Genomic DNA, 14166 nt, shown 5'->3' on the forward strand with positions numbered 1-14166 from the left:
CCTACCCAGTGGTTTGGGCAGCTTTGTTCTGGATAGCACTGGGGGGAGCTGTCCTACCCTGGGGATGGGCAGGGGGCCCAAGCCTGAAGGGTGCTTCCCCAGCCACCTGTGTCTCGGGCTCTACCCCACTGTTCTAGCCTCCGGGCCGCTCCCAGGGACAAGCAAAGGAGGGTAGCAGGCTGCAGGTAGGGCGATGGCCTGGGTCTCCCATCCACCTCCCCTATCCAGAGCCTGTCCAAGCTGGGAGCCAGAAAGTCAGGGTTGAGGAGATTGGGGACTAGGTAGGGCTCTTGGTCCTTCCTCAGGGAGGCTCACTCCATCACTCCCTCTGTCTCTGCACTAGACCCCTCCTGCCTTGCAGGGTTCAGCTCCCCTCCCCGGTCCCAATACGTGCCTAATGCCATGTATATTCTTGATGGCATAGCTGATCTCCCTTCGGAGTTCCTTCTCGTCAAACTCCATCTGTGTAGGAGACAAAGAGATGGCTGGTCAGGGCCTGTTCTGCTACCTGGGAGGTCAAACAGGGTCCACCTCACTCCCAGAGCTGGGCATCAGGGCCTCTAGTGGGGTCAGCACATGTATGCATGAGAGAGTCTTAGGTAGGTGGGTGGGAGGGTAGTCCTGAGCCCTCCTGCCCCTGGGGGGTCTGCCTACCTTGACCAGTTCAAAGGGGAAGCGCTCATGGAAGATCCGGTTGATGCGGGCTCCCCCCGACAGTTCATAGGTATCGATCTGGTCCCCTGAGCCCTCAATGCGCTTCTCAAAGTCTACAGCAAATTGCTGGACCATCCTGGGGAGAGAGTGGTATGACCTGAGGGGGCAGCAGCCACCCCGGGCAGGGAGCCCTGGGAGAGCCCTGTGCTGAGAGGCTGCGGGGAGGGACAGCCCCATGATGGGGAGTCAGGAGATGGGGAGGGCCTCACTGCAGCAGGGCCTTGGTCTTGCGCGCTGGGTCATCAGGGCGGAAGTTCTTGTACTCCTCCACCTCCTTCTCAATGGACAGCAGCTGGCTCTGAAGCTTGTTCCGCAGCCCTGGCAGTGTGTCCCGGATGTGGTTTGTCAGTTGCTGGCGGTGGGGGCGAGGAAAGGGTTAAGGCTATGGTCACAGACCCAGAATGCCCACAGGACCAAGCAGGGGCCAGGATGTCTGGGGCCCATGTGGATGTGGTGAGGTGCAGAGCCACAGCCCTGCCCACTGCTGTCCTGCCCACCAGAATGAAAGCTGCCTGAGGGCAGGGACTGGCACACAGTAGGTGCTCACAGAGGTGTATTAATTGAATGAATGAGTCAATAACTCCATTTTCAGTAGAAGCCAGAAATCTAGATTTTTATCTGAAATTGCCTGATCTTGACTAATTTAATAGTTTTAGACACCACAAGAGCCAGATGAAATGAATCAGGGGCAGTGATGGCTGGAAGACTGCCCCCTTGTGCCCTTTGGGTTTAAGGCCTCCCTTAAGGTAATTCTCAAGTTCTGAGGCTCACTCTGGTTAGGTCTCCACACGCAGTATCTCCCTGAACTGCAGAATGACCCTAAGAAACAGGTCACATCACCATTATCAACATTTTACAGATGCAGAAATAGAGGCTCAGAGAGCTGGAGAGTCTTGGTGGGTGAAAGACAAAGCTGAGACTAGAACCCAGGTATGTGGCCTCCAGAGACCCCAGTTTTGTCCCATGCCACACTGCCTTCCTACTGTCAATACACATACACACACACACCCCTCGGTAATTCTGGAAGCCCCATTCCAGCTGGAGAAACATCCTAGGGAAGCCCCTGGGATCACCCCCTCCGCAGATCAGCCTCTCCCCATTTCAGAAGGAGCAAAGGTCTTTAGCCAACCATACTCCAATCCTAGCCCCCAAGCCCAAGCCCTTGTCAATGCCACCGTCCACACAAGGTCTTGGACTTCTCTCCATTCTGGGGCGTTCCTAGGGCTCCCCTTCCTGGCCCCGGACAGGGAACGGTCAGCAAAGCTCTCTGGTGCTACCTCACTGTGGGACAGTGGGCAACCCTCACAAAATACGCTTAAATGATTCTGTTACGCTGGTTTCTTCAGGCCTCATCCTGGCCTGAGCCCCTACCTGGTTAAGGAGCCCCTACCTGGTTAAGGACCTTCTGCAGGTAGGGCGTGCCCATGCGGTCAGCCAAGTGGCGGTAGGAAGGGTGGGAGAGGAAGAACTTGCGTTCAGCAGCCAAGGCAGCCGTGATATCCTTCTTCCCATCGATGTCCTTCTGGCTCCGGTTCACCACTCCAATGTAGCCTGTGGATGGGGTGGGGGTCAGGGGCAACCAGCCTTGTGGGGGGTGGGGGGGCGGTGTTACGAGGAGGGGCAGTGGGGGTGGGTCAGGTGTGTGGCCTGCCGACCTCTGCGCAGCGGGAGCAGCTTGTTCTCCAGAACATCACGGGCATCTGTGCCCTCGTCCATCAGGTCCAGCTTAGTGATGACCCCGATGGTGCGCTGACCTGGGGGTGGCGGGAGAGGGTTGTCTACACTTGCCCTCACACAGGCGACCCCAGGCACTCCCAATCCCACCCCACTCCCCCATCTCCCAGCCCACTCCCTCCCTTACCCACTGCCTGCCTCTGCTCTCCCCACCTCATTCATTCTCCACAGTAGCCAAAATGATTTTTAAAGGCATAAATCTGATCCCACCCCTATTCGCTTAGACCCTCCAGTGGCTCCCCCTTACGCTGTGAATAGACCCCCAGGGCCTTGCGCATCGGCTACCTGTGAAAACCTACCCTGGGGGTCCACCTCCTTGGCGACCTTGAGGGCATCAGAGTTGGCCAGGTCGGAGTTGGCTGGGGACACGGCCAAGATGAGGCAATTCTCCTTGGTGACGAACTGCATAAGCATGTCCCGGATCTGGAACTCGATGTCGGGAGGTTGGTCCCCCACTGGGACCTTGGTCATTCCGGGCAGGTCCACTAAGGTCAGGTTCAGCACTGGACAGGGCGGCGAGAAGGCGCGTTGAAGGCGAGGGGCGTGGCCGGGGGCGGGCGGATTAAGGAACAGGGCCGGGCTTAAAGAGGATCTGTTTGGGAGCGTGGCCGTAGGTGGGTGGGGCTAGGGAAACGCGAAGGGCTAAACGGAGGCCCGTTAGAGGCGTGGCCAGGGGTGGGCGGAGCCGTGGCCGTGTGGGACTGGGGTAGGACGCGCAGAGGAGGAGTCGCTGTGGGGGCGGAGTCTACAGGAGGAGTGAAGCCCTTGAGGAGGTGCCAGCTAAGGGGCGGGGCCAATAAGATGGTTCCCAAGGGGCGGGGCTCAGAGACGGAGCCAAGAGGCTGGGGGCGGGGCCAGGGCCAGGTCTCACCGTGCGGCGAGTACACGCGGAGGTTGATGGGCACCGGAGAGATGCCCTTGTTAGTGCCAGTCACCCGGTCGGTCTCAGCCTCAATCTCCAGGCGCACCTCCTCGAAGTCGGTGAATTTCTTCCCCTTGCAGTGCAGGAACTCGGCATATTCTGCCCCAGAAGGAGGGGGGCAAGGGCGAGTAAGCATCATAATAGCCGGCACCCACCTGGGTCCCATCTTCCGCTGGGAAAAGACCCCCCCACACACAAACACACAAAACGTTGCCTTCTTCTCCCTCCCCCCACGCAAAGCCACCTCTCTGTTACGCATTTTTATCCCCGCTGTTCGGATGGGGAATGAGGCCCAAAGAGGGGAAGCCCATACCTGTGGTAGCATTGACCAGCTGCAGGACCAGGGGGCGTCGGGTGACAATGCCAGATCCTCGGGGCAGGAAGTCCCTGCAGTGAGTTGGGGGTGAGAAGAGAGGCAAGGTCTGAGGAGGCTCCCTCTGTCCCAGGGGCACTTGTCCTGCCACTGGGAGCCCCAAAGCTTGCCCAAAGTTCCCTGCCACACCTTAGCCTAAGGACTTCACTATGGGAAGAGGGCAGCTGAGAAAGGTGTAACAGATCACCCCCAAATCCTCTGAGTCACAGAATTTGTGCTTCTGAACTGGCCCCCAGACCTCTCTCAGGTCTGCCCTGTGTTAATTCTGAGCCAACAGGAAGTCCCTGCCCCAACCCAGCCACTGCCATTCAACTCAGGAGAAACTGAGGCATGGGGTGCCCCACCTCATGTGCCCAAGCGTCCAGTGGCCACAGAGTGGATGCCAAGGAAACGGAGTTGCACCTCCTCCCCCCCTTCCGCTGTGGGGAAAGGCAGCATCTCACTTCCCCTTCCCTGGCCCCATCTGGTTGGGGTTGAGGATGAGGGGGATGGGGGGAAGGAGGAGGCAAGGAAAAGAACTCATGCTCCTTAAGTACCTACTGCATGCCAGGCTTTTACGTGGGCAATATCTCCTGGACTCCACAGAGTAGCCTCATGAGGAAGATACTGTTATTATCCCCATTTTACAGACAAGGAAACTGAGGCTCAGAGACATTCAGGTTGCCCAGCCAGTATCTACCAGACCCTGGGCACAGATCTGTTTGACTCTCTGGTGAAAGCTTTCTGCCCCTCAACTCCCTGAAGACCCAGCTCCCTTTTTTTTTTTTTTTTTGCGGTGCGCGGGCCTCTCACTGTTGCGGCCTCTCCCATTGCGGAGCACAGGCTCCGGATGCGCAGGCTCAGCGGCCATGGCTCACGGGCCCAGCCGCTCCGCGGCATGTGGGATCTTCCCCGACTGGAGCACGAACCCGCGTCCCCTGCATCGGCAGGCGGACTCTCAAACACTGCACCACCAGGGAAGCCCCCCAGTTCCCTTTGAAGGACTGGACTGAGACGTCCCAAATTCACCTCATGCCCCTAGACCTGATGTCTATTCCTCAGACATCTGCTGTGTCAACTTCAGCAGTCCTTTCAGCTAACTTTTGAGGGTGACACTTCTCTCTGTCCTGTCAGCTCTTCTCATCTCCCCACCCACACAACCACGGCCCCACCCAGGCCAGCACAAGAAGGAGGGTGGAGGCCTCTCCAGGGATCAGGCTCTTGGGATCACAGTTATGGGATTCCCAGGACTCAGGAAAGGGGGGAGGAGGCCAGAGCTTGAGGGACCACAGAGATCTGGCCAGTCACCTCATTCATGGAGAGGCACATGGAGGCCCAGGGAGGGGAAAGGATACACTCAAGATCCTATAAGGGGGACTTCCCTGGTGGCGCAGTGGTTAAGAATCCACCTGCCAATGCAGGGGACACGGGTCCGAGCCCTGGTCTGGGAAGATTTCACATGCCACGGAGCCACTAAGCCCATGTGTCACAACTGCTGAGCCTGTGCTCTAGAGCCCGCGAGCCACAACTACTGAAGCCCGTGCACCTAGAGACCGTGCTCCACAACAAGAGAAGCCACTGCAATGAGAAGCCCGCGTGCCACAACGAAGAGTAGCCTCCGCTCGCTGCAGCTAGAGAAAGCCCGCGTGCAGCAACGAAGACCAAACACAGCCAAAAATAAATAAATAAATTAATTAAAAAAAAAAAAAAGATCCTATAGGGCTGGGACACAGCCAGATCATGAACATGGATCCCCTGCCCCCAGCCCAGAGCCTGACCTGGACTCACAAAGCAGGTTTGGGGCAGAGGGTTTGGGGACAACAGAGTAGGCCCAGGTTTCTGGGTTCAAGGCCTCATCTGGGGGCCCTGGGGAGGCTTCTTTCATCCCCTGTTCTCACCTTGCCCCACCTCTGGGGAGAGCAGAGGCTAATTGGGAAGAGTCAGCCACCTTATGGGGAAGGAGAATGATAAATCCTGCATTTATCCATCATTTCTAGGTGCCAGGCAAATGCTTTTCATTTGTGCAAGACTCTGAGCTTCAGAAGGGTGGGCTTGCCTCTTTCCGTCTGTCGCTGTATCCCATGGCTCAGCACAAGGCTTAGCACACAAGACGTCCTTAATAAATGGGCACTGAATTCCCAAGTCCTCCAAAAGTGCTCTCATATGGAAATGATCATTTTCCAGATGAGGCAACTGAGGCTCAGAAAGGTGAAGTGACTTGGCCAAATTCACCCAATGAGGAATGGCAGAGCTGGGATTCAATCCTGGTGCTGTTGGACTCCAGAGCCTGCGAACTTTCCCATCAAACTCTGCTGCCCTCGAAACCTGAGGAGCCAGACTTGGCTTTTTATGTAATTCAATTAAATTCAGTCTAGAATATATTTGGGAGCAGCTGCTCTGTGCCAGGCTCTGTGCTGGGCCCTGGGGATGGGAGGAGATGAGTCAGACAGTTCCCACCCCGAGGAGCTCACAGCATGGTGGGAGAGACAGAAGTAAACAGATAATGCAATGCAATGTGACATGTGCTGGAATGGAGGTGCACCAGGCAGCACAGAGAGGGAGGTGATTAACTGGGGACAGGGGGAAGCGAGCAGGGTGGGAGCTTCCTGTCTCTGTCTCTCCCATCCTTTATCCGCTGATGCCTTTGCAGGGGTGACCCCCTAGTACTTGGGATCCCTCAGGGCTGTGGAGGTAAGACATCTATTCTCACAGAGGCTGGGGTGGGCCTGGGGGCCTGGGGTCTACCTTCTTCCCCACCAGCTCCTCACCCAGCAGTACCATGGCAACAGTAGTTGCCATGGAAACTGCAGGAGGGTTTGGGAAGGATGGGACTCCCCACAGAGAGCCCCCTCCCCATGCAGAGACACGAACCTTCCCTGGAGCTCTTCCCTGAGAGCACCCCTCCGCCCCCCCACACCGATGGGCCCACTTGGCCCTGGCAGGCCAGAGGGGTGGAGGTCCCTGAGGTGCCACATAGAGGGTGTGGGGAGCCCAGGGCCCAGCTGGAGGGGTGGTCAAGGGTCTGCGCCAGCCTGCTCCCAGTTGCTGCCTCCCAGGGCTACTTAAAGGACAAGCAGCTTATGGGAAGCTGAGATTAGAGCACAGGGCCATGTGTGGGAGAAGAGCGCCTCCTCAGACCAGGATCTCCCAGGGCCAGGGTGGGGATGGGGTGCCCAGGTGGGGAGGGGCCCCATCTTGGCCCTGGCCCAGGTTCTCAAAGGGAGGCCCTCACACAGTCTGTGTCAGAGTTCCCCAGGCAGCCTGTTCAAATGCACATTCCTCGGACAGGCTGGGTTAGAATCTAGGGGCGGGGTGGGGGGTGTGCAGGGGAGGGGAGGAGGGAATCTGGATTTTAAACACGATCCCCATATGATTTTCATGTTCCTGTCAAGTTTAAGGATCACTGGCTCAGTGGTGAGGAGCCAGTGCCAGACAGAGGCCCTGGGTTCGAATCCTGCCTTGGCCATTCCCCGGCCTGGTGCCCCCGGGGCAAGTTGCTTCATGCTCTGGGCCTCAGGGGCCTCAGTTGTAAAGCACATGATCTAAACCGGGCATCATACACTACCACGCATGGCTGCGGGAGGAGCCCTGGAGCCCTTTCACCAAGAGCTTAGCCCATGCCTGGTACATAGTAGGCGCTCAGCAGTCTCAGGGGCCTGTCAAGGAGGTCCTCCCGTCCTCGGTCTCTTCCCTCGGAGGCTCCCCAAATTTCAGCAAGGGATCCAAGATCCTGAAGAGCCCTCTGCCTCACCTCCTTCGGGCACTGAATTGGATCTTGGGATTCTGACCACAGAATGTTGGATGGAAACGATGGACATCAAGGAGGTGCAGTTTTCAGAGAACATCTCACTCCCCTGTCATTATCCAGAGGGTGGAACAGAGGCCCACAGAAGGGCAGGGAGCTGCGAGGCCACACAGCAATGGGAGAGGTAGGAGAGGTAGGAGAGGTGGTCGTGATGGGACCAGGACCAGGAGGCTGGCTCTCCGGCCCCGCATGCCTGGACAGGCAGTGACGCACCGGCTGGTTCCCATGCCCAGACTGAGCGCCTTGCTCCCTGTTGGATTCCCACGCTGGGCACAGGCTGGGCTACAGCAGGGGCTCAGGGGACACTGGTAGGAGCGAGCACGGCGGAGCGGCTCCACAGCTCCTGCCTTTCAACCGGAAAGGTTGCCCCACGCCCTCTGTTAAAGTGTACCTTGGTGCCTCCCCACTGGGGATTCGGGCCTGATCTGGTTTCCAGCCAGAGCCCCCCCTGCACCTCCCACCCAGCTCCTGGTTAGCCTGAGGGAGGACAGAACAGGTGCCCAGAGAAAAGTGTGCCGGGCCCACCAGCCTCGAGTGTCATGTGGGAGGGGTGGATGGTGACAGGCCAGCCCCTCCCACTCATCCTGGACAGATGGTGGTTTCCCGGGGAGGCCTTGCCTTGCCATCTGCAGAAGTACCTTCAAACCTGAAGCACAGGGAGGATGAAATAAACACGTCTCACGACCTCCAGGCACTACATACTCCCCGTCTGAATTGGCACTGTCACCCCAGAGGGGCCTGGAGAAATTACACCAAAGGGCCGAAGTGACCCCACCCCTACTCTGGTGTCCGAGATCCGGGACTATTGCTCTGGAACCCTGGTTTCCGGGTCCTGCTGAATGTAAACAACAGCAGAAAGTAGCATGCTTGGTCTGGCGTGTACCCAGCGGCAGTCATCCTTATAAGTCTCTTGTTTCCTGGGCTCTGATGTCAGACGGGCCAGGCGTTGGATGTCAGAGCTGCCACTTAGGAGCTGTGTGGCTATGGACAAATGACCAGGCCTCTCTGAGACTCAGTTTTCTTATCAGTAAAATGGGTTTCTGTGAGGCTTATATAAATTAATGCCTGAATAAATGGTAGCATTGATTATAAATATAACTTGTTGAGCAATCTGAGAACACAGGCTGGGCTCCCACAACCATGTCACCAACTGATGCAGCAGGGAGGGAGTTGGAAGGTGGGTCTCCTGGGGGCTGGCCGGAAGCGTGGACGGAGGCTAGGATATTTCCTGCCAAACCTTGCCTTGGAGGTGGAAGGCAAGCGGGCCAGGCAGGCTGTGAGATGCCCTCTGAAGCAGGGATCCAGGGTGGAGGTGAGGGAGTGGATGGGCCAAGAAACACAGTGGGGAGGAGGTGAGGCCAGGCAACAAGTCCTGCTCTGTTCCTGCTGCCCCAGGAGGTCCCAGGCTGGCCCACTTCGTTGCATAGCCCATGAATTTCCAGCTGAGGTTTGAACATTTTAGAGCAGCCCTGGCCTTAGCTTCCCCTGATATTCTGATGTCCAGTAAACAGGGTTGGTCCTGTTTACCACCGTATTCCCAGCACCCAGCTCGGAGCCTGGCACTGAGCGGGCACTCGGGACACCCCTGTCAACCAAAAGAATGATTTGATGAAGCTCCTACAGTTTTCCCACCATCGCCTTCATTGCACAGATGTGGAAATTGAGGCATAAAAAGGGGAAGAGTGTTGCCCAAGTTCACAGTGCAAGTTGGCGACAGGGTAGGACTGGTGCCCAGGGCTCTGGACTCCAAGCCCGGTGCTCTCTCCACAACATCCATTTTCTCTATTAAAGAAAATCTGTGGGGCTTCCCTGGTGGCGCAGTGGTTAAGAATCCGCCTGCCAATGCAGGGGACACGGGTTCGAGCCCTGGTCCAGTAAGATCCCACATGCCGTGGAGCAACTAAACCCGTGCGCCACAACTACTGAGCCTGTGCTCCAGAGCCCGTGAGCCACAACTCCTGAAGCCCGGGCACCTAGAGCCCATGCTCTGCAACAAGAGGCCACTGCAATGAGAAGCCTGTGCACCACAACGAAGAGTAGCCCCCGCTCACCGCAACTAGAGAAAGCTCGAGCGCAGCAACAAAGACCCAACGCAGCCTAAATAAATAAGTAAAATAAATTTTAAAAAAATGTTAAACATAAATTAATTAATTAAAAAAAGAAAATCTGTGATCTTTCCTTCCACCTTATCCTTCCATCCTTCCTACATTTCTTCTTTGCTTCTTTCCTTCCTGCCTCCCTCCCTTCTTTCCTCTTTCCTTTCCTTCAAGTGTTGATGACTTTATACTCTCAAAATGAAAATCAATTTCTCTTTTGCCTGTACCTTAAAAAATCATATGTTCTCCCTTTAAAAAAACTTTTGACTACTATATATAAAATAGATAACTAATAAGAACCTATTGTATAGCACAGGGAACTTTACTCAGTACTCTGTAATGACCTATATGGGAATAGAATCTAAAAAAAGAGTGGATACATGTATATGTATAACTAACTCACTTTGCTGTACAGCAGCAACTAACACGACATTGTAAATCAACTATACTCCAATAAAAATAAATTTAAAAAATAAAAAATTAAAATAAAATTGAAAATTTTTTTTTCACAAAATAAAATGTTGAGATGGCCAAGAAGCACGTGAAAAGCTGCCCAACATCACTAATTACTAGAGAAATGCAAATCAAAACTACAATGAGGTATCACCTCACAACAGTTAGAATGGGCATCATCGAAAAATCTACAAACAATAAATGCTGGAGAGGGTGTGGAGAAAAGGGAACCCTCTTGCACTGTTGGTGGGCATGTAAATTGATACAGCCACTATGGAGAACAGTATGGAGGTTCCTTATAAAACTAAAAATAGAATTACCATATGATCCAGCAATCCCACTACTGGGCATATACCCAGAGAAAACCATAATTCAAAAAGACACATGCACCCCAATGTTCATTGAAGCACTATTTACAATAGCCAGGTCATGGAAGCAACCTAAATGCCCATCGACAGACGAATGGATAAAGAAGATGTGGCACATATATACAATGGAATATTACTCAGCCATAAAAAGGAACAAAATTGGGTCACTTGTAGAGACGTGGATGGATCTAGAGACTGTCATACAAGTGAAGTAAGTCAGAAAGAGAAAAACAAATAGCATATATTAACACATATATGTGGAACCTAGAAAAATGGTATAGATGAACCGGTTTGCAGGGCAGAAATAGAGACACAGATGTAGAGAACAAACGTATGGACACCAAGTGGGGAAAGCGGCGGGGGTGGGTGGTGGTAGTGGTGGGATGAATTGGGAGATTGGGATTTACATATATACACTAATATGCATAAAATGGATAACTAATAAGAACCTGCTGTATAAAAAATAAATAAAATAAAATTCAAAAATTCAAAAAAAAAAAGAAATTGCTGTTTCCAGCTATTGAGTCAGAAAAATAAATAAATAAATAAAATGTTGAAAAAATAAAAAGCAACCAACACCGCAACACCTGGGGCTCACCATTGTAAACATTTTATCATTTATAATAATAGTCATGGCAAACACTGATGCATTGCTGACTGCTGGCCAAGGACTCTGCCGGAGGCTTTGAAATCTGCATCATCACGAGGTTTCTTTTGGGGGTGATGGAAGTGTTCTAAAATTAGATTGTGATGATGGTTGCACAAGTCTGTAAATATGCTAAAAATCATTGAAGTGTGCACTAAAAATGGGTGAATTTTATGGCATGTAAATTATACCTTGATAAAGCTGTTTAAGAAATCTGCATCCTCTCGTTTGATTCTCGAATGGCTGTGTGAGGTTGGCATGTCCAGTTTCCCCAACTTAAAGGGGAAGAAACTGAGGCTCAGAGAGATGAAGTCAGGTGCCCCTCACGTGCCCACTTGTGCCCGGGGCTCTGAGCCACACTTGGGTAGTGGCTCTGCTTGCCTAACAGCTCAGCACAAACTTTTCCCAAGTCGCTCAATACAGAGCTACATCTGGATCCTTATTTCTTATCACCAGCAGCTTGCTGTGAAGGAATCTCAGCTCCACCACTAAATTATTTCCCTGCTCCTAACCTCAGTTTCCTCATCAGTGAAATGGGACACAATCCAGCAGCTCCCTCCTAGGGTTGTTGAGGGGATGCCTTGAGATCCTGGCTGTAGAAAGATCTAACATCTAACAGAGTGCCCATTGGTGATGCCATGAGCCACCTGAGTGCCCATCATGTGCTAGGTGCCTGTGTGTGCTAGAGAGCATTGCATTCACCTGCTGAGATGTTTCTCCCCGTCCTGGCTGGTGGCCTTGTCTCCCTGTGCTAAGACCAGTGATAAAAGAGTGACGCAGTAACAAACAGGTAAAATGTTCATAGTAACCCTGGTTGGAACTCGCTCTCAGCCCAAGGCCATGGGCCTCTTCCTCCCTCTATGGTCCCTCATTCTGGAAAAACTGAGCCCTACCATACACACGGAGGTCATGGGCTGGAGGGTGATCAGGGAAGGCATCCTGGAGGAGGTGTTGGCTGATGTGAGCCTTGGAGGTTGAGCCAGTGAAGGAAGAAGACAGAGGTGCGGTGAAGAGCCTTCCCGGAAGAGAGAACAGCACACGCAACGGCACTCAGGAGAGTGAGAGAGAGGGATGGCCCATTTCCCCATGAACTGCAAGGTACCCAGGTGGCCCAGCAGGGAGTGGCTGGAGGGGAATCCAGGCTGGGTAAGGCAGGCCTCAGGGTCCCAACTCAGGAGCTAGGTCTCTGGTTGGAGGGCAGGGGGGCTAAGGAGGGCTTCAAGCAGAGGGGATCAGATTGGGAAGCCATAGAGAGTTCTGTGCTGTCAGATGGAGAATGGCAAGAGAGGCAGATGCCCCAGGTGCTAAGACAAAGGTGGTGGTGGCCAAGGTAGAGAGAGGGGGGTGGACTGGGGCAGAATACACAGGGCTTGTAGACTGAATGGATGCAGAGGATGAGAGAGGAGGGGGGAGTTGATCCCGGGGCCTCTGGCCAGGGCAGTGGGAAGATGCCATTTAGGTGACTGTCTCAAACACCTTCCAAGGCCAATATTCCTCTTTTTCCTGTTGCCTGTAGTAATTCCAAGTTGCTAGAGCTGACTGCTGCAAACAGTTCATATTCCCTAGCCAGATTTCAGTCCAGGGAGGGGATAAGAGTGCCCGAGAGACAACCAGAGAGAGCAGAGGAGGAGAAGCTGAGGTGTATGGAGATGTAAGCACATGGGTTGGGGTGAAGATGGTGGACATTCACATGGAGGCAGGAGACCTGTGCTGGTTCCTGTCCTGCCTCTGATTCCACCGCTGTGTGACTCCAGGCAGGTCCCCTACCCTCTCTGTGCCACTTCACCACCTGAAAACTTGGGATGATGCTCCTCCTACTGACAGGTTGTTGGTTCCAAGAAGACAATCAGCACTGCCCTTGGAGCTGGGGAATCGGGGCCCTGACCTTGCACCCCATCCCAGTTGAGATCTCGGGCCTCACCATCCCCATGAAGCATGGGGTTCCCAAGGACCAAGGGAAGGTGCCCAACTGGAGCCTGTGCACCCCTCCTAGGGGTCTCAAGCCTACCTCTAGCTTCTGTCCCCACTGGGGGCGGCCCTCGCTTCGGGGAGGCAACCCTGGGGGGCTAAGGGGGATCCTTTCTGGGGACGGGGATGGAGCTGGAATATGAGGGCGGCCTGGAGAGAGACGCTTCCCATCCCATCACAGAGCTCGGAGGAGTCTGAAATTCGATATTCAACACCAGCCTGCCAGGTTGCGTTGAAGGTGTGTTTGTCAAGGTGGGAGGGCAGAATGTATTGTATTTAGCAATTCCTTAGCTTGATTTATAACAGGAGTATTTAGACCTACGGCACGTGGGCTCCACTTCTGCTCTTGTTCCGGGGCTGATAACACCACGTCCGTGAATGGCTGCCTCCGCTCCCGCCCCGCCCCTCCTCACCCGCCCGCCAGGTTCCGACCCTCCGACCCCAGCCAAGGCCTGGGAAACTCGATTCTCCTGGCGCCGGGATCAGCTGCCGTCTGCCAGAGTCACCTTTCATTCCCAGCTCCTTGGGGCCACTGGGTGGGGCGGGGGTTTGGGGAAGACGTCCTCTGGCGGGGCTGGGCACGCGGGTCTGGCTGTGGGCGCGTGGCAGGTGCGCGCTCTGAGCAGGGAGACGGGGAGCAGAGTGTGGCTGCCCGGCAGCATCGCGGGCTCTCTGGCTGGGGATGGCTGAAGGGCCGGCAGCGCCTCCCCGACTCTCCTGGTCTCACTGTGACCTCTGCTCCTCACTGCCCTTCGTCCGGGTTCTCAGACCCACTGGGCTCCCTCCCACCTCGGGCCTTTGCTCAGGTGGGACCCTGCACCTGGAGTGTGTTCACTCCTTGGCCTGACCAAGTCCCGTTTTTGCTCAGGCCCAGACTTAAATGCTCAAATGCCTTCCCGGGCCCCCTGACGACTCCCCTCCCTTCAAAATCGAGGCTCCTGGTACCCTTTTTCCAACACACAACAAAAGAGCTCTTTGTGGGCTTCCCTGGTGGCGCAGTGGTTGAGAGTCCGCCTGCCGATGCAGGGGACACGGGTTCGTGCCCCAGTCCGGGAAGATCCCACATGCCGCGTAATGGCTGGGTCCGTGAGCCATGGCCGCTGGGCCT

The 14166-nt window shown here is 54.7% G+C and overlaps 1 protein-coding gene across 4 annotated transcripts in view; it reads right to left on the reverse strand.

The window, feature by feature from the left end:
• The window catches only part of DNM1 (dynamin 1), a 45178-nt gene that overhangs the window by 25852 nt on the left and 5160 nt on the right, over positions 1 to 14166 (reverse strand). For all 4 annotated transcript variants that reach the window (XM_060014068.1, XM_060014069.1, XM_060014071.1 and 1 more), the window contains exons 2-9: positions 3684 to 3757; positions 3320 to 3469; positions 2748 to 2951; positions 2370 to 2468; positions 2105 to 2265; positions 924 to 1066; positions 655 to 790; positions 395 to 462 (exon numbers count right to left, since the gene is read on the reverse strand). In XM_060014068.1, coding sequence (XP_059870051.1) covers positions 395 to 462; positions 655 to 790; positions 924 to 1066; positions 2105 to 2265; positions 2370 to 2468; positions 2748 to 2951; positions 3320 to 3469; positions 3684 to 3757 — 1035 coding nt within the window. The remainder of the gene's footprint in view (positions 1 to 394; positions 463 to 654; positions 791 to 923; positions 1067 to 2104; positions 2266 to 2369; positions 2469 to 2747; positions 2952 to 3319; positions 3470 to 3683; positions 3758 to 14166) is intronic.

The sequence above is a fragment of the Delphinus delphis genome, chromosome 6, assembly GCF_949987515.2.
Source record: "Delphinus delphis chromosome 6, mDelDel1.2, whole genome shotgun sequence".
NCBI classification, from domain to species: domain Eukaryota; kingdom Metazoa; phylum Chordata; class Mammalia; order Artiodactyla; family Delphinidae; genus Delphinus; species Delphinus delphis.